Source organism: Salminus brasiliensis, chromosome 13 (assembly GCF_030463535.1).
Source record: "Salminus brasiliensis chromosome 13, fSalBra1.hap2, whole genome shotgun sequence".
Taxonomy (NCBI): Eukaryota; Metazoa; Chordata; class Actinopteri; order Characiformes; family Bryconidae; genus Salminus; species Salminus brasiliensis.
The window spans coordinates 24,310,562-24,331,151 of NC_132890.1; the positions used below are offsets into that span (position 1 = coordinate 24,310,562).

The 20,590-nt window shown below is 40.7% G+C and overlaps 1 protein-coding gene across 3 annotated transcripts; it reads left to right on the forward strand.

Annotated features, from left to right (window-relative positions):
- The first annotated feature begins 273 nt into the window (after positions 1–273).
- On the forward strand, positions 274–15,964 carry cep126 (centrosomal protein 126). Of its 3 annotated transcripts, XM_072695147.1 has the most exons (12): positions 274–737; positions 1,629–1,748; positions 3,771–3,916; positions 5,197–5,299; positions 6,206–6,395; positions 8,756–10,727; positions 12,699–12,854; positions 13,237–13,358; positions 13,554–13,611; positions 14,588–14,743; positions 15,195–15,259; positions 15,341–15,964. In XM_072695147.1, the coding sequence occupies exons 1-12, from the start codon at positions 706–708 to the stop codon at positions 15,440–15,442; spliced, it is 3,222 nt and encodes a 1,073-aa protein (XP_072551248.1). In that variant the 5' UTR covers positions 274–705; the 3' UTR covers positions 15,443–15,964. The 3 variants fall into 3 exon arrangements, with proteins under 3 accessions (XP_072551248.1, XP_072551249.1, XP_072551250.1); XM_072695148.1 differs by lacking the exons at positions 15,195–15,259; positions 15,341–15,964 and having other exon boundaries at positions 14,590–14,687; XM_072695149.1 differs by lacking the exons at positions 12,699–12,854; positions 13,237–13,358; positions 13,554–13,611.
- The last annotated feature ends 4,626 nt before the right edge of the window (positions 15,965–20,590 follow it).

Below are 20,590 nucleotides of genomic sequence, written 5' to 3' on the forward strand. Positions count from 1 at the left end.
TTAAGTTTTTTAATTAAGTAAAAAAAAAGTATAAACAAATAAACCCTGAAATGGATACGTTCCATTATCCAAGACATGCCAAATATACATTACAAAATACTATAGTTACAAAATTATTATTATTATTATTATTATTATTATTATTATTAAATCGTCAGTAATTTTCTGTTCATGTCATTCTTCCTCTCGCCTCTGTAGCGCCACCTCTCGGCGCCCTTGAGAGCAGCTACGGTTGCCAAGGAGACGCGTCTGCGAATACCAACATGGAGCAACTGTTGCTGTGCGGTTAGAGAGAGAAGCTACGCGCTAAGCTAACAGACCGAGCCGCTTTTAATACAGTCTGCGTTTGCTTAGCTCTGCAGCGAAGGGCCGTTTCTGTTGAAATAGACCTGTTCACGCTCAAAAGGCGCAAACCGAAGCCGCGGGAGGTATTTATAAATAAAGAGCTGGCTAGAACAGTGCTCTGCTGGGGCAGGACGGCTAGCATGACATAACAGCTTAGTGTTGGCAGCCCGTAGGATTTTCCTCTCTGACTCTCAGAGCTGCTTGTTGAACAGCAGCAAAGCTACAATTATTATTTTTCCAGATCTCTGTTTCCAGTCATGCTCCTCCGACACCATCAGCAGGAGGAGAGCTTTCCTGCTCGGATGAAGGCTGGGTGGTGAAACTGGACAGCTGAGGAAGCTCTCCCATCTTCTCTTGGGGATGCAAACCCTGAAGGAACCTCTCTACTACTCGTATCCTATGTAGTTGCTTTGTCTGTCTGTGTGTGACAGTGTCTGTTTTTGTCACTTTATGAGTACTGGGGAATATTATTTAAAAAATGGAGAATGAAAGGAATAAGTCAATTAGGATGAGTGGAGAGAGTGGGTGGAGAGATGGAGGTAGATAGATAGACAGAGATAGATGTGTAGATACAGAGACACAGATAAGATATATGGCAAGATTAATAGCAGATACATAAATAGATAGATATTAATGTGTAGATTTATGTTACTCCAAAGATTGTAAGTAATTAAAATAAAATTTAGATTAGTTTTATTGTTACAAATTCTGTCAAACAAACCAGTACATGGTTCAAATCGTTGATGTCAGAATTATATTATATAATTTTTTTTATTAGCTAGATTATTATCACCAAAAATCTCCAAAATGACAATTTTCAATGAAAGTCAATGTAAGAAAAATTTTACGCAATGTAAAGCTGCCAGATTCACATTATACATATAAAAAAGGGAAAACAGCAAAAATGGAGATACAAGGTTTGACAGTGCCTGACAGTGATGTCATGTTTGATAATGCAGCAGCTTTTGGTTATAATTGTAATTGTTTATAGAGGAGAGATTTTAGATCATATTACTTGCAGTTTTTGGCCGTGCCTGAGTTTCTTAATTCTAATAAATGATACGACCACTAAAAAAAAGGCTGATCCTAACACATTAAGGTGGCAATTTTTGCTCTATTATGGGATATGAGTGGTGAAAGACAGAAAATGTAAGAGCAATGGACATATCTCGTTTTTTATTCCTCCTTTTTATACTGAAACACAAAAGCTCCTGTACAGGGTGGGCCACAAGCTACTTCCGCACTGCCTGTAACTGTGCTCTCTTAACCTGGCACTACACCAGAAACTTTAGGCCAGGTTTGGATGTAGAGGCTGATGATGACCGGGAGTTGCTGGTCCAGGAACAGAAGTGTTGTCGAGCTCGCGCCCGAAAATACTCCTTGGAAACAAACCGCCGCAGAAAGTAAGAATTTATACACATACGTTTTACTGTTAATCACCATCATTAGTCATTATTAGTTATTAGTCTGTCATCTCAAAGGTATCAGAACAAGCTCCATCAGTCCAGTCAAAAAAAAAAAAGCCACTGGACATGGGGACCTAACCTTAGGTTCATGTGTGACTGCTCCTGAGCGTTCTGTCTGATTGGTCATGCTGATCTATTAAGGCTAAACAGTTTCTTGTATTTTATCGATTGGGCTGCTGAAGAGGGCCAAGCTTGCTCAGTCTGCTGAATAACAGTACAGGGTGTGCAGACTGTTATTAAGGGGTGTTAGTTCTGGGGAACTGTGGAAAAATCAGAGAGACTGGGAATTAAAACCCTCATTTGACTGCCAAGAACCCTTTTTAAAATTGAGCTGAGTCAAGAATAGGGATGTCCCTACCCAGTTATTTTGCTCCACAGTCAAATATGAAGTCTCCTAATGCTGAGTATCATATAATCGGTGTCTTATAATCCAGTCTGACTCTCCTCCCTGACCATTCAGCTCCCAGCTTCTTTAAAACACTGCAGTCCAGTCACTTTGTGTGTGTGTGTGTGTGTGTGTGTGTGCTGGTACACACTGTGGACTTATATCTGTTGGTGTTTGGTCGACTACTGATGTGAAATAACTGGTTTATAGTAGGTTAATGTGCTATTCCTTGGGTTTCTATAGCTAGAAACCTGTGTGTTAGCATTAGCATTATCCTCCACTCAGTTCTGAATGCGATCTTCAGTGCTGGTTTAAAAACAAAGAAAAGCATGCAGTTCTCCCGCTGGCAAAACAGAGCATTTCCATGCTAGTTTTATAAAGGTTCAGATATTATGGTCTGTTTTCATGTTCCACTGTAAAACAGCTCCACACTGCAGACTCTAAATTCTTTTATTTACCTTCTGAAAATGTTTGCACTGCTTGGCAGTCCAAAAATCCGTTAATGGCGCCTCAAGGACACCAGATGTGCATGGATCGACCCTGATCCTGACCCCCTGGATAAGATCTGTACATCTCTAGTCAACAGGGTGGTGCACTGTTCTACTGTGCAGTGTTGCTTGAACAAACATAATCGTCATAAAAAGCAAATCTTACTTGTGAGCTTATCACAATTGCTTCGGAACAGCATACGTATACGTATAGGAAGAGTTTGTGGACTATAAAAAGTGCAGTAGCCTCAGGACACACTGTTTGAGTGTGTATTTGTAGACAAGTAAATGCTTCCGTGCTGTCACGGTGTGTGTGTGTGTGCGTGTGTGTGACCTGCAGCTTACCTCGTTTCCTCACCAGCAGCTTAGGTATCTGACCCAGGCTCTGCTTCGTGCCCAATGAAAGCGCAGCTAGCACATCCAGTCTACAGATACTGTTATTCAATGCTTTATTTGTCAGCCAGGATTTGGCCTCTTGAAATAGATCCCCTAATCAGCACGGGTACAGTTACTGATAATAGACATGAGTGACCGGACCAGCAGCACACATGCACCCACCTTACAAAGGACAAACCAGACAGAGGCACAAATCGTGCTATGTTTATGACCGGCTATTTCTGGTGCAAGACCAGGGTTCTTTAGAGATGACCATAAAGGAGCCTTTGCATTTCTGTGTTGCTATACCTAATCCCTGGAGAAATCCCAGGTTTAACATTATAGTCATGACTATTCAACTTATTTGCATTACTGATTACATAACATGTAAACACAAGGTTTTGCTGGACTCCTATAGCTATGCTCTGTTTTTTTGTTTGTTTGTTTTGTTGTTGAGATCACATGATCGCTCCCATTTGAAGCTGATATGCCATTAACAAATGAATTTTGTTGAAATGTCAGCTTAGGGAAAGAGCTCCGGTTTCTCCCAGCGCCGCTGAGACAATGACAGCTTGCATAATGAGGCAATACTGCCAATGGAAACGTTGGAGCTCCTCCATTTGATATTTAGATGCTTTTAGTTCAATACTCCTTATCTGGGGATCTCCCTGTCTCTCACCCTTTGTCTTTCTCTCTGTGTCTCTCATTCAGGGCTCTGGAGGAGAGAAGAAAGCAGTGGGATGTTCAGGAGCAGAGGCTGAGGGAGAAGATCCTGCAGCAGCGTAAGCAGAGGGTGCAGGATGCCACCGAGCGCTTTCAGAGAGCACACCTCCCTCCATCCCAAAGGAGGAGACCAGGTCAGCTCATCAAGCATCAGCACTGACCCTCAATGACCCCTCTTGCCACAATCACCATGCTTTTTCTGATTCGGTTGGTTGGTTGGAATGCTATACAGATCTTTATGGAGCTGTACTCTTTCTTTGAGGGTTCTTTAGTATCATGACAACTCAAAATTAGCCATTTTGATTCCTAAATGGTTCTCTGCCTGGTCTTGACGTTGATGGTGTAGGTGGTAGAAGAGGTACTGTATAGTGCACCATGGTTCCATTGTATGCTAAAACCCCTTTTTGTTATGTATACTATAGGACCCTTTTTGAGTGTTTTGCACGCCTGGATTTGGGCAGTTTATCCCACTCTTCATTGCAGATCTTGTCAAGATCAGTCAAATTGGATGTTTAAACATCTATGAGACGTTTGATGGGGTTTAAGTCCGGATTTTGGCTGGGACATTCAAAGACCTGCCCCAAAGGCACTCCAGTGTTGTTTTGGCTGTATGCTTCGGGTCATTGTCAGGTTGAAGATGAGCTGTCGCTCTGAGATTCGCATGTGCTCTGGTGGTTCTTTAAGGGTGTCACAATGTCAGTGTTTGGTAGTTGTTCTCAATACCACTGAAATTTAGATTTTTACCTTTGTAGTATAATGTAAATCCATTCTTGTTATGAATTGAAGAACCCTTTAAAAGTACAATATAAAAACCTTTTTGCTGAGAGTGTATTTCGTTGAAGCTCTTTTGGCAGCAATTACAGCCTCGAGTCTTCCTTTGATTTCTAATTTGTAATTTTTTCAAAACTCTAAAGACATTTTAAACACAGTTTAAATATAGCCTGTTCAGCCATAACATGACATGTGATGTGAAAAACATTAATTTTCTTTATCTACAGTGGCATCTGTCAAGAGGTAGGATATATCAGGGAGCAAGTGAACAGTCAGTTCTCAGTTGTGATTTGAATCTGAACCACTCCGACAAGAGCCAAATTGTGATGACTAGACAACTGGTCAGAGCATCTCAGAAACAGCAGGCAGGTCCTGTGGGGTGTTCCCAGTATGCAGTGGTCAGTACCTACCAAAAGTGGTCCAAGAAAGGACAACTGGTGAACTCTCGACATGGTAATGGGCACCTAAGGCTCCTTTATGGAGGCCCCATTTATGGAGGCCCCACTGCACAACTTACAGGACTTACAGGGTCTTCTGCTATATATGACTTGGAATCCTTTAAGTTAAGTTAAGAAGGTTTTTCCTTCCTTTCCTTCTTCTGTAAAGATGCCATTTTGATGCTATAAGGTTTTTTATTCTTTAGGTTCTGGTAAAAGGGTACCTAACTTGGATGAAGCACTCAGTCAAATTCATGGGGCCCTTGCTCAGCACTCTTCATTTTTATCCAGTGCCTCTCCCATCAGCAGGTAGGACACGTTACCATTTACAGAAATGACTTGTCCTTGTTATCAGTATCAAATCAAAAATCAAATCAAGTTTATTGTCACGTAACATTACTCAGGTGTAAAGGTGAGTGAAAAATGTAGGTGCATCGTCCCTCACGGTATTAAAAAAAGTTTAAAAAAGTTAAAAAAAAACTTACTATACATACTCTCTATTTACAATATTACACTGGTTTAAATGTACAGGTTTGATATACTGTGAAATGTTTACATTATTTACAAGAAAAACACTGGATGGTGTGAATTTAGGTTTTAGGGAAAAGTGTTTTTGGGTACCGTGTGACTGTGGATAGGAGTTCCAGTAGTAAGTGCAGGGTGCAGAGTGTGTTTGTATGGGGTGGAGGTGTGATGATCCAAATGAGATTGTGGACTGTGGACTGGTACACTGTGCTACTGTTCGTTCTGCAGCCTAATTACTTGAGGGTAAAAGCTGTCTCTGAACAAGACTGCTTCTGGTCTTCAAGCTTCTGTACCTCCTGCCGCTGGGCAGCTGTGAGAACAGGCAGTGGCTTGGGTGGGTGGAGTCCTTAATAATCCTCCTTGAGTTTGGAAGCTGAACCCAGATGAGCGTACCACCCTCTGCAGAGCTTTCCGCTCAAGAGCGGTGCAGTTCCCGTACCAGGTGGTGATACAGTCTATCAGAATACTCTCCACAGTGCAGGTGTAGAATGTCCTGCGTATGCGGGGGTTCATACACAAATGCGGGGGTTTTTAGATACCTTGTAGATAGAGAACAAGATGATCCTCCTCTTGTACATTTGCTTTTACCTTAATGATATTTATTCTAATTCTAATTCAAAGCTCTATTCTGTTGTTTTTGGGCTTCAGAGAGATATTGAGCTCTTTATGTTGCTGTGTCGTTGTGTCTAGGAGCTGCACTCCCTCCCCTAAACCTCCAGGGGGCTCTAGTGGCCCTCGCAGCTTGCAAGCGTGCGTTTCTGCAGCTGAGGCCTACACCAAGCTCATGCAGGAGAGAAGCCTGAGTGACTTTAAGAACACCCAGCTGTTCTTCCTCAACCAGCTGCAGGAGACAGAGGACCAACAGCAGGCCGGCCCACAGGTCAGCCTGTTACCAATAACCCACAGCATTTAAACCAATGCAGAACAGCTTTTGGATGAAGGGCTGTTTTTCAGGCTTTACTTTTCCTGTTACTAATAATAGCTATTCATTATATTTGTATAATTTGTATAAAATCACAAACATGAACTAAGACAACACGTTACTTTACCAGTAATATTAAATCTTTAATCTGGAACATTTAAATCAAACATAATAAAAGCCTGGTGTCTGTGTGTGTGTGCCTGTTGAAAGGTGTGTTTGATAACTTTGATGAAAGTGTGTAGGTGTGTATTAAGGGTGTGTGGGTTAATATCAACAGCATATCAGAGGGAGTTTGCCCACTTTATAAAAAACAGACACCACCATTCTAGCCTTGAGCTCCACCTGCAACAGCTCGCTGGAGCATCGTCTGAACAAGCACAAGCCCCCCCTTAAGGACCTTCCAACACACACACACTGGAATTCTACCTGTGCTGGGTGGGAGCCAGGACATAATCCTTTAATTCTAAACAGACAAGAACAGAGCAGCTGTAATCCTATTTAGAAATGAGGGGGAGTTTCTGTTCTGTTTTGTTTTTTTTTCAGCCAAGAAATTCTGAGAAACTGTTGCTGAGAAACTGTATGGAATCAGCCATTTATACATATTTTTCCTTTGAAAACCAACCCTGTGTGATTCCTGGAAGGTGATACAGTAACCTCTGTCTGTTATTATGTTTAATTACTGCCTGTACCAAATGTGTATATATTGTATTTCTATTTCTGAATTACTTATTACTTTGACGAATGAACTGAACAGACCAATTACAAACCATGCATTAGGAAGTCGTCGTTAAAATATATAATATTAAATAAAATATTAAAATGGATGTGTGTCCTTTAGTCTCAGTATCTTGCTATAAAACAGCAATAGAAGAATTTTAGATATACATCATGTAAATAATTGAGATGGTACATTTATTTTTTTTTATTAAGGAATTTCAGTGACCTTAAGATGACCTTAAGTGAATATCAGAATGAATTTTAGTACTCTAGAGTGTTTATTAGTGGGTCATGTTACATTTTTTACAATTTAATGTATATTATTCATAAATATGTATTCTAACTGTATTCACTTTGAAATAATATATATAGATGACTTATTTTTTGCCATGAAGCTTATTATTTAAGTAATATATCAATAAATAATATAAATGTTAATAAAATAAATATAAAAAAATAAGAAAAAAATTATTTACTATTAAAGGGCATATATATATATATATATATATATATATATATATATATATAGCGATTTTATTTAGCACCCAATGCTTCCAGTTTTATTCATATATATATATATATATACTATTAAAGAAAATTTACATTTAAATGTATATATTACAAAATATTTATCCCAACTTTACTGTCTAATGCTTCAAATTTATTTACTATGAAAGCTAATTATTAAAGTAATATATCACAAACTATATGTTCAATTCTATATTATTATTATTATATTATTACTAGTATATATTACATTTTATTCAACACACTGACAGTCAAGATTTTATTTTACTTGTGCCACTTTAGATTGTTTTGGTATACTTTTTAGGAGTTAAAATAAGATAAGCATTAAAGTGATTCAACCACTTTTTGTCCACTTTTTCTGGTCAGGGTCACAGTATGTCCGGAACCTCTGGAATCATTGGGCGATATTAATTCAACAACTCTATTAATATTGAGGAACAGAGACAAGGTGCTTAACTATGTAGAGCTGTAGAGCTTTATGTACAAGTAGAAGGACTTTTCTGAAAGATAGAGGAAGCCAGGGCAGAGTGGCTAGAACTGGAGTGATGTGCTCTCTATTCCTAGTTTTGGTTAAGTGAATTAGCTGTAGTTTCTCAATCGAGTAAACAGCATTACAGTAGTCCAGTTTATCTGGGTATATAAGCATGAATCAGCTTCTCATCATCTTGTGGATGTGCCTTGGCAATATTTCTAAGGCAGAAGAAGGCTGTTTTGGTCACCCTACTAATGTGTGGTTTAGAGTTTCATTACGAATCTAGATTTATTCCCAAACTTGTCATTCCTCCTTTCTCTGGTGGCTCAGATCTCGTAGTCTTTTAGAGAGAGGATCTCTTTATCATCGGTAGTTTTAGAAAATTGTGGACAGACAGGTAGTCGTGAGCATAGAGCATGTTTGTCAATCGGCTTGACAGCAAGAGAACTATAGAAAAATACCTACTGTCTCATACAGATCTCTCAGTGTTCTACTAAATGCTGTGAATAATGTATATTTGCATGATGATTATCACACTCAGATATTTATGGAGGCTGTTCTGAGGTCAAGGTTGCCTCATATCTTGCCTTATTAATTACAGGAACGCCAAGACACTCCACCCAGCCGTTCAGAAAGCCTGTCGAGCCTGGACAGCCTGGAGAACGAGATCTCTCAGCAGGGTCACGACAACAGCCCTGCCTGCTCCAGCTCTTCTCTGGATCCTCCGGAGGTCCAGGATGTCAAAAGACCCCCATCGTCACAGCAACTGAACCTGTCATGTCCATCAAAGAGCTTTCTGGAGGAGGTATTAAGTCAGCAGGGTTGCAGCCCCAGTTGCAGCTCCCCATCACTTTCACCAAGGCAGGATGATGATTCGGCAGATGACAACCAAAGTCTCCAGGATCTCACGCAAGCGGTGGTGCAGTGCAACCTGAACGACCAATCAGAAAGCTCCTACACCCAGTCTACTCCCTGCTGCCAAAATGTGCACACTCAGCAGGACCTAGCAGCTAATTCGGGACATATGGCTTACTGTTATGACAGCACTGCTTTGGGGAGCATTTCGAGAGACAAAAGCATCGTAGTTGCCCACTGCAAAACACACACTGAGCCAGATACCACACCTCTGGAATTTGCAAGTTTGATTTGCAAGGAGTCCAAGTTGCTGGGAAGAACACTGGAGGAGAAAAGTTCTAAGCATCTGTCAGAGACACTGGCTGCTCAGCCAGCCAGCAGATGCAGACACAGAGAGGATTTATGCCAGGCTTCATCCAGCACCACTACTGATGTCAACACTGCTTCTTTGCATTTTGGTGGGTCGGCCTTACAGCCAGATAGTTCTTCTCAGTCCTGTAAGAAGAAACAAGATGGTGCTAAAGTCCTCCAGAGGGAAACTAAGCCTTTGAACTATGAGGAGAAGTGCAAGAAAAAAGACCCTTCCAAGCTACCAGATGAATGTAACAATAGAAGAGTGGTCACTGTGCCCAAGTCTTCCAGAACCCAAGAAGAACTGGACAGAACGTCAGCAGATCCTGCAACTTGCGGCCCTGCCACTAGATGCAGTGATGTGCGATTTCTGAAGGGAATACTTAAAAAGAACTCCAAGTATGTGGTGGAAGATGCCAAATTCACTTACACCTCAGGCCAGTTTGTCTTCACCAGACATGTGGCCATGTCTATTAGGGACAGTATGGAGCTTACTAGGGCGAAAGCCCGAGAGCCAGAGAGTGACAAGAGCGTAAAAAAGAAACTTCGCTGGTTTGATGAGGTGAACTGCTGTGAGGAAAATGATGAGGAGAGAACGGAGAAAGATGTAAGCAAACAGGTACAAGCTAAAAACAAACCAAGCCATCCGCTTCAACAGCCTTTTTCTGTGGACCACCAACAAGAATTATGTCACTTGGGGTATATGAACGTACCCTCAGGAATAGCAAAGACTGTATCTTCCACTTTTTCTGGGCCCAGTTCTACACGACACGCTTGGGCAGATGTGAGAACCCAAGAGGAACCGACAGAGGAAACCAAGATCCAGAGGGCAGGACCTCGTGTTGCTGGCCCACGCGTTCCCCGCAGGGTCGGCTCAGCCAGAACCGTTTCAGGTGGCGTATCGACTCGGGGCAGGAAAGGCACTGTGATCAGGCCTCAGTCTTCTACTGAGGCACAACGGGTGCTCAGAACCCAAGGAAAGACCCTAGTGCCTCGACCCCCTCCCAGATCAGAAGTCTTGGAGGCCAGCTCAGCTGAGCCCACCATGTACATCACCAAGACGGCCTATAACAATGATTGTCCCCATAGCAAACAAGACAACCCAGACAGCCAGCCTGTATCTCACCATCACTTTCTCAGAACAGATGAAGGTGCTTTATTGGCCCCAGCGCCACCCTCCTATGCCTACGCCTACGAGACCGTGTCTAAAGGCATCTATGCCCTCTGCCAGCCCGAGGCCCAGGCGGTCAGCGCCAGGCGCCCGCTTCAGTGTGGAGAGAACGGCATCTGCCTGGATCGCACGCCAACAGACGATGAGATCTCACTGCTATGGCATGGAGTTCGCAGTGCCTTAGCCAGCAAAGAGGGTAACGTAGGCCAAGATTTTCACACTGTCTCATAGTACATGGGCACAAATTTTCATTAAATCATGTTTTCATTTGGTTTTCATTGCAACTGAGATAGTATGCTTTCTAAAATTGGGCATTACATAGAAAGAATGGGCCCACACCACATGTAGATAGTTACAGGGCTTCAATTGGTCCACAATTATATGAGGTTCTGGACTGTAAAGGTGACCATAATATCAAGAATTGTTGTGAATTCTAATGTAAATCAAAGCAAGATAAAATACATTTGAGAGTAATTTGAGAGATACACAGTTTACTCAGTACTCAGTAAACCCACATAAACATAAAGCCAGTGGTCAGTGACTGTGAAATTCAATATAACATGAGAGTAAACCCATATAATCACTACGTTAGTGGGCAGTGAGACTGCCTACCTGCCTACAATTCTATATAATATTAGAAATAACCCAAATAAACATAAAGCCAGTAGTCAGAGAGTCTACATACCTGTAATATATATATATATATATATATATATATATATATATATATATATATATATATACATATATATATATATTAAATTAGAATAAACCCACAAAAACATAAAATGAGTGGTCAGTGAGTGTGTCTACCAGTAAAATTCTCTATATAACATTAGAATAAACCTAAATAAACATAGCATTAGTCATTACAGTTATTGCAAGGCTGGGTTGGTTAGATGCTAATCCAGGTAGATCTTAATTTAATCAACAGATATTGTAGGTATTGTGCATTCAAATATATTGGATCATCATCAACCCACTCCCACTTCAGTGCATCCATTTTATTTATGAATTTATTCACATGTTTTTGGTACAGTTTATCTTACAGATAAATATTGAGTAGGCCCCCCTTGTGTCACCATAACAAATCTGAGCGTTCAAAGCAAGACCTCTGAAGGTGTCCTTTGGTAGCTCTCACCATGACATTAGCATCAGAACCTTTAAGTCCTGTAAGTTGTGAGGTGGAGCTTCCATGGATCGCATCAATGAGCCCTAGGTGCCCATGACCCTGTCACTGGTTCACCTTTCTTGTCCTTTCTTGAAGCACTTTTGGTAGGTACTGACCACTGCATACCAGAAAAACCTCACAAGACCTGCCTGACGTTTTAAAGATGCTCTAGACGTCACAATTTGCCCCTTGTCAAAGTGTCTCAGATTCTTACGCTTGCCCATTTTTCCTGCTTTTAACCCCTCACCTTCAAGCTTCAGCATCACTTGCTGCCTGCTATATCCAGGCCCTGACAGATGCCACCGTAGATGAAGATAATCAATGTTTTTTACTTCGTCTGTCAGTGGTGCTAATGTGTAGTTGCTTGCGTTTGTTTATATATGTCTGGGCCCAAATTTGTCTTCAGTTTGGTCCGAACCTGACTCCTATTGTAACAGACGCAGACACCACCGTCTCACAATCCTCTCCACACTGCAGATACAGCACATTCCAGCAGCATAATACAACTCTAACAGTCTTCCAATCTGCTGCCTGTCCGTGAGCTCTCATTGCACCTTGTCATATAGTCGGGCGGGAGGCTCTTGAAAGAACTGAGCGCTCTTTGTGTGTCGGCATGTTCAGCAGCTTGGCTCAAGATTCTTCTGGTGGTATTTTTCTGGAGTCTTTGGGAAAAAAAAGGTTCTTTTTAGAGTTGGATCAGTAGGGTATGTTTGCTTTGGCCCCTTGTACAGCACTGCACCACTTATGGGATTACTGCTTTGCTGAAATGGATCCATATAATGATGGAAGCCTTGTTTCTTGCAGCGTTCTTTTATGTTGTTATATTAGAGTTAAGGACCTTCTGAATGATGTTGGAGCATAGAAACATGTAGTGGAGAAATGAGCTGTGGATTTTTGGGACTTCTCCATTGAATTCTCATCTTGCGTTTGTTTCCCCCTCTTCTCTCTCTCTCTCTCTCTCTCTCCCTCTCTCTCTCTCTCTTTAAATCGACTTAGGTGACCCTCGAAGCTTCCTGACTCACAATGGCCCGTTGTCTGCTTTGCCTCAAGGCCGTGCCAATTTGTCCCATGTTACCATCAACGGTGATAGCCTGCTCAGTGGCGTCAAAGCTGTCACAAGAATGGGCCGTTTTTTTCTCCCTCCCTCCAACGGTAAGGAGCCAAAGGTTCAAACCGTGAGACGTTATTAGTTCTGTCAAAGGCTTCCTTTTAGAAGCCCTAAGACCCTTCTTATTCTCAAGGTTCTCAAATCTGGTGGTGGTGGGTTATTGGCTTGTTTTGGGACACTTGGGACAGTGGCACCTTTTTATTTAGCGTCCAGCTTTGCTACACAATTGGTTGCTTGCTTGTGTTTATAGCCCAGACGTGGCGGAGGCTATTTTCAGAACATTGCTCCCTTCTGAAGGCCTTTATTTGCCAACCTTGAGTTGTTCCTGGAGGTGAAAGGGTCTTCTCAGGACCTGGTGTATAAGCTGAACGATGAGAAGATATGTGTTCTAGACCCGCATTTCTGTTTTTCTGCTGTGCCAACCAGCGAGGACTCCAGTGAGAAGACCCACTGTGGAGAGTAATATGGTGAAAAACAGGCCGTATGTGGATCACGTCAAAGTCCAAGCTGCAGCACAGGGGGACAAGAAACATCATTTTATTTATCAGGTACACACATTGTACTCAGCACAGACAGAAATGCTTGCAAACAAGGTGTGTAGACTGATGTTTACCTGTTGCTAATGTGCTAGGACAGAAGAAAAAGGCACAGTAACAGATTGTACTTCACTGTATGTTCCTCACTGTGTTCAAACCTCTTTTGTTGGTGTTTTTCATTTTTCATGAATAATTTGGGTCCTGTAGGCTACAGTGCCAATAAGTGGATTCTCAAGCAAAACTGACCAGACAGCACACGATGAAGGTATTTTATGTTACTAGACCTCGTTAAAAATATACAATACATAGGGAAAAAAATGCATGCTTGCTTAACTCCTTAGACCCTGTTGCCCACACTTCTTCACTTCCATTACTTTCATAATTAACATCAGTCTCATGGGCTAATATAAATTAGTATTTTAATTGTTTATATATATATATATATATATATATATATATATATATATATATATATATATATATATATAATTCAAAATGATACAAAACAATGATATATATATATATATATTTTTTATTATTATTTATTTATTTATTTATTTTTATAAACAATTAAAATACTAATTTAAATAATATATTGATAATAATATAAATCAAAGAAACCTCAATAAAACAATTAACATTAATTAATTAATTAATATTAACATAATAACAGTAAACCTCATTTGTACAGCAGCTTTCACACATTATAAAGAAGTATAATGAAGATTAACATTGAAGCAGCAAGAGTACACTATATGGACAAAAGTATTGGGACACCTGCTCATTTATTGTTTTTTCCAAAAGAGTTGATCCTGCTTTTAGCTGTCTCTGCTGTCCATGAAAGGCTTTCTACTAGATTTTGGAGCATTTCTGTGAGAATTTGATTGCATTTAGTGACAAGAGTATTAATGAAATCAATTTGTTGAATGATCACCACCCCACGTCATCCATGGAGCACCAGCATTTGAGAGATATTAGGCATGGTGTTCTTCTGCTCCAGGGAATCCTATTCTGTTAACAGTGCTTCTCTATAGGAACTAGTTAGAGCTGAACTTAAAACAGCTGAATGCATTCATTAGAAGGGGTGTGGACAAACATTTGGACATGTGTCTCAGAATAATGTGAAAATAATAAAACATAAAAAGGTAAAAAATGAAATTATAAATCACTATATAATAGAGATTAATGGAACTTTATGGTCTTTTTTTGTCCCCGTCATCCCCCCACTCTACTCTGTCCAGAGGTGGTGGAAAGTGATCTGCAGGTTGCTGTGGACATTTCTCAGCTGCAGAGGACTGGTGTGGTGCAGCGTGGACAGGTGTTTGGACTTAGTGCCCTCTCCCTGGAGGAGCAGAGACTACTGCAGTCCCTTGACAGACTCAACCACCGCCTGCAGTGTAGGCTTCACCTCTCATGTCTTTGCATTAATCCAGCTGCTGGACACTTGATCAGCTCCACCTACTTTATAGGTCCAGTACATATACGTAGGTGTACAGTTACAGACTGTAGCCCATCTGTTTCTGCTCAGTTTATTAGCTGCCCTACTATTCATCGCTGGTCAATTTCTGACCAAAGGATGTCTGTTGGCCAGATATCAGGGCTTGGCTCCAGACTTTCAAATATGGGGGACAGTAACAGTACATTTACATCCTTATGGGGCATAATATAGCTCCACCACCAAAGATGGCTCTCTGCTTAGACACTGAACAATGATAAAAGGCTAGCACAAGCTGATCACCAACAGAGGGGTCAGGAAGGTGGCGCTACAATAAAGGGGTTCCTAATAAAGTGGCCATTGAATGCATTTATTGAAACATGAATTACTGGTTCCTTTTCTTTCCTTTCCAGCTGTGCAAGACATGTCTGCCGGAAACACAGCACTGAAGGGAATCTTTGCCCTGGACTCTGCAAATGTGAGTGACTCTTAATATGTCTCGCTGTCCTCTAACCTGGCTGGTAAAACCTGACATTTCTCTCTCTCTCTCTCCTGGCAGAACCAGTCTCCCCAGACCGGTGAGGTTTTGGGTGCCACCCAGCGCAGGTACCACAACGGCTCAGCTGCTGAAAACCGCACCCGCTCGCACCGGCGTTACTGACTCCAGCTCTCAGAATGCACTTTTCTCTCCAATTTCACAGCCTCCCAGCCTGTGCCAGAGTGCTCTTCTAAAATATGGATGATTACCGCAGTAATTTCTCTGTAAAAAAAAAAAAACAGAAAAAAATCAGCACATGCCCAAAAAACTTCCATTATAAGAGAGTCTTGGCTTAAACCTTTACAGGAGACCCTCTACAGTTTGTCCATAGTTGCCAACCATATGAAAGCTGTGATATACTGTATAGAGAATAGGCTGAGCAGTACCCCTTTAAACCCTTCAGATTTCCCAATAAGCACTTTAGCATTTTTACTGTCATTAAACCGTACAGAATGCAGTATTGCTGCACAGTGGACAACTTCTGAGATTTGCTCTGCACTGAAATGCTTTTTTAGACATTTGTTTAGACTGGAATCCATAATCAGACTGCATTAGAGTAGCACTGGCCATGTAGACCAGCCAGATCCTGAACGATATTTACACTTGCCTAGGAAAAAGAAATGTGGTTTGCTCAGATTGTATTTTTCTACTTTCTACTATTTATTTTATGATATGTCTTTCTGTTAATATATATATATATATATATATATATATTAAGTCTTATGTTTGGGTGCCTTTGCCCCAATTACACATTTTGTCATGCTTTTATTTTATTATTGAGAAGTAGAAACACAGCCTCTGGTACAGTTTCTCTGTAATTCATATCATAAAAATTATCAGTGTGGCCTGTGCAAAAGTTACAGAGCCCAGACTTGTCAACACCCTCATAGCTTGCAAAAAGTTTTTGTTGATGCTAAAAGTCTTTCAGTTCTTGTGGTCTTGTAGTTGGATTGTTTCCCCACTCTTCAATGCAGAACAGTTGCGTAGAGGAGAACATGTTTAATGAGTGTTTTGAAGAGTCTGAGAATTTATATGCTTGGAGATTTGATTCATCGGACAGTTCCTAATTACAACTCCAGACATTCCTCAGGTCTGATTTGCTAATCAAGTCTTTGCAATCCTTGGATTGGATGTTGGATGCACCAACATTAATTCAGGCAAGGTTTCCTTCTTATGACTTCCATGAAGATTTATATTTTTTATTTTTGTGCAAGCAACACTGCACGGTGGAACGATGCACCCCCTCTTGACTCAGCTAAACAATTATATGGGGGGGGGGGGTTAATTTGCCTGTCCTTCCAGCATATGAGCAGATCTTTTCGAGAGTTTTCTTAGTCTTGCAGATCCCATCTTAACCTCCACAGTTACATTGAGCAGCCATTTCTTAACATATTCTACAGAAGAAACCACAACCTAAAAAATGCATGGCTGTTTTATAGGCTTTCCCTTCCTTGTGGGCATCAGCTACTTTGATTTTCAGATCATTGGACAGTTGCTAATTACAGCGGTACAATGGGCGTCCCTCAGGCCTGATTTGCTAATCAGTGGTTGATCTTGTCAGAACAAAATCCTAGCCCAGACCACACTGATGACTTTTATTTTTTATTAATATTTTTATTGATTATTTGACAAACGGCAAAATGTGTAATTTGGCCAAGGTTGCTTAAACCTTTGCATAAGACTGTATATATACATATATATACACACACACGGTGCACACAGTAACACAATGTTGAAGTTGTGGATTGATTGGCTGTTAATGCTGTGTACAGTTATTATGGGAATTAAAACAATCATTTCTATGAAATACAGACTTTAAAAAAAAAAACATATTAAACCTTAAAAAATGGGTTGGTTGTGTTTCTTGATTAAATGCTGATCTAATCACAGCAGGTTTGCTGGGAGTGTATACATTTAAAATGTGTGTGTGTGTGTGTGTGTCTGAGTGTGTGCGTAATTGACTGTTGAGTGAGTATTAATCCCAGCAGTGTATTGCGGACTGACTTCACTGGCTCTACAGGGTCAGGGAGTCAAACTCCGCTGCAGGCTTACCGGCCCCACCCCTCTATCACCACCCATAACCTCCCTTTACAGTTTACACAACCGCTGTCTCATCACACACACATACACACACCCACACACACTTTTTCACTGGAATAAAAACATATCCATAAAGATAGCAATATGGTGGGTTTTTCCAATGAGCCATGCTTTACTGTAGCTAAACGCTGTTATGCTACAGCTAACCCAATCCTGACCTTACAAGTGGTAGTGCAACAGTACACACTTCTCCATTTAGCCCAATTGTAGAGCAGCGAAACCAATGAAGCTAACAAGTAATGGACACTTACAGCATAAACAAGGCTAAAAAAGCTACTAAGAGAACAACTACACACGTTTTGGTTTGTGCTAAATATTTTTTATATTTTAGAAATTAATAGAGATTAATGTACAGCTGTGCATGTGTTGACACCCTGAGAGATCCACAGGCAACTTCTGAAGTGAGAGAAGCATGGACTGAGGCGGTAGAGTAATGCAGTATAGGATATATACACAAGTATGACATGATTATGAGGCTGATATTTTAAGTTAATAAGGTAAAATTGTTACATAATGCTGCTTTAAAGGTTTTTATTTGACACTTTGGCCTCTTTAACTTATTTTATTTTGTAGAAAATAATCCATACAATTCTTCTGCAAATGAAAGCATAAGCTTAATTTTAAGCCGCTAACATTTCCATTTCTCAATGGAACAATCCAGCACTAAAACTGCAAACCTACCCCATAGGCAGGGTTAAATGTAGCAAACACACAAGGCTGGTTGTAACAGCCGACGCCGAAGTGCAGTTAACTGAGTCATAGCTCTAAGTTGTTTCAACCAAACAAGCTTTCCAACCTGAATACATAAAAAGATCTGCATTAAAATAAATACGACAAGTTAAAGAGGCCGTATCAAACATCGACACACTTACCGTTAGCAACAACGTACACTGTTAAAACAGAAAAACTAAACTAATGACTTGTTAGGTGTGTTCAACTGAAATTTTGGTTTTGTTTTTTTTTTTTTACCATATTTACCTTAAATATCAGCTTCAGAATCATGTCAGTACTCCACTGACTGCTCCACTGACTCCTTCTGCACTATGGAACTTTGGTGAAGCTGCACAAGAACTCTCTCCAGAACTGCGTAACGCTGCGTAACTGTTATACTTGTGTAAAATCCTGGGCTATTGCTCTACCGCCTCAGTCCACACGCTTATCAACCTTCAGATGTTGCTTCTTTATCTCTCGGGTTGTTAACCTGTGCACAGCTGTCCATAAGGGGGCACTCAAAGTGTGTTTTGTATGAACTGCAGTGAGGTAACAGTAAATTACACTCCTGTAAACTGTAGGGGGAGCCCAGGAGTGAAAAATACCAGTTCTCATATCATGCTGCTTTGCATTAATTAATTACAACTCGCAGTAATGTCGAACATGGTAACTTTACAGAAGAATGGCTGAAGAACCATTAAAAATAAGTGTATAAATTTAAGTGTGATTAAACTGAATTCAATTCAAATATATTTCACTTACATTACTTATACACTCTATGTCAAATGTCTGTGGACGCCCTTTCTTATCAGTGCATTAAGCATTAAGATGTATCCACTGCTAACACAGGTGTCCGTATACAGCTGCTATACTCTCTATAGAAAAGCACTAATAAATAGAGTGGGGCACTCTTAAGGTAGCTTAAGGTAATCATTCCCGATGTCAAGTGTCAAGTGTTGAGCAGTGGAACTGTTTGGAGCTCCATTTCGGAGCTGGATAAAACAAAGCATTATGTGCAAGTGTCTTTGCTATCTTGCGCCTCCCTACAGTCATGGAGGGGGCAGTTAGTCACATTTACATGCCCTGTTGCTTTCTGTTAAAGAGAGAGGCTATTCGTTTTCAATAATTAACCCAGATAATAACCTGGGTTTACTGGAGTGATCAGGCCAAGAACAAGAACAAGAACACCATGGCTTTGGTTAACCCTTTAAACTCTAGAGTTATTATTCAGTTATTATTCATGTGGAAATGTATTAGCCATTAACTACAATGAAGGTTCCAATATGGGTTCTTTGTAGCGATGCCATAGGACCATAAGACCTTTCAATGGGTGATTGTTTAATGAGCGATCTCTACAAATGAGATGTGCGGGAAACCATGTACACTTTTATCTTTTATAACATGCATAGAATATGAATTTGCCCTAGAATCATACACCCAGGCCAAGAACCAATTAAGAACCTACATTTGTACCATTTGTATTTGTTCCATAAGGAAGTGTTCCACAGGTGCTTCAAAAGGTTCTTTGAGGGATGCCATGGAGGAACGACTTTCGGTATGCATGTTTATCAAAAAGATGAGTGTGACCTTTCAAAGGGCTCAAGAGCCTTCACTCAATGGAAAGAATCTTCCCCATTTTAAAGGTTCTTCACACCCACACTCATCTATATGCATCCCTCAAAGAACCATTCGAAGCACCTTTACTTTTAAGCGTTATGAGAATTTACTAGAGGGAGAAACGTAGGTCTGGAGACACCACCAGGTCCTTAGAGTTTGAAGAGTTGTGGCTTGTCCTGCATGTGCTCTCAGCTCTCAGTCTCAGTGTGTGTGTGCTTGTGTGCGTGTGTGTGTCTCAGCTGCGTGTGCAGACTTGCTGCAGGAGGAGGAAGGCCGTGCACAGAGGCACAGAGTCTGGAAGAGACTTGTCTTCTTTTAGAAGTGATGAAACTTGGCTGTTTGAAACACACCTGCTGAACAGGTTTCAGCACATTGGGAGTGTGTGCGTGCGTGCGTGCGTCTTCAGTGTGTGGCGGGGGTTGGCTCTCACCCATACACACACACACACACACTGTCTTGTGTGTTTTGACAGGAAGGCTTTTCTGGAGATTTCCTCTTGTGATGTAAAGAGATGGAGGACTTCAGCGGCTGCGTGTTCCAGCAGGTTCACTTGGTCTTCTAATCTCCCTTTTTTGTTCGTCTTCCAGCGGTTTTTGAAGGAAACTGTCTTTTCTGGCTTCTAAAAATCCTCAAATTCACATTATATTCATACGACAGTGCAAAACCTACTGGCTGATCGTGATTTTAGAGACTGATTTTTCATATATAAGATATTTACTTTTATAAGTCATGTGATGGGCTTATGAATAAATAAGTACATAAATAAATAGGTCAATAAATATGATTTATGAATTAGCAAAATAACAACCAGTATGATTGTGTGGCTGAATAGCACGAAGCTAC

Bases quoted from the DNA above. Each gene is read 5' to 3' on its own strand.
- cep126 (XM_072695147.1), top strand. From the start codon at position 706: ATGCAAACCCTGAAGGAACCTCTCTACTACTC. The intron at 6,396-8,755 runs GTCAGCCTGTTA...TATTAATTACAG, and splicing joins AACAGCAGGCCGGCCCACAG to GAACGCCAAGACACTCCACC. The intron at 13,612-14,587 runs GTATTTTATGTT...TACTCTGTCCAG, and splicing joins CCAGACAGCACACGATGAAG to AGGTGGTGGAAAGTGATCTG.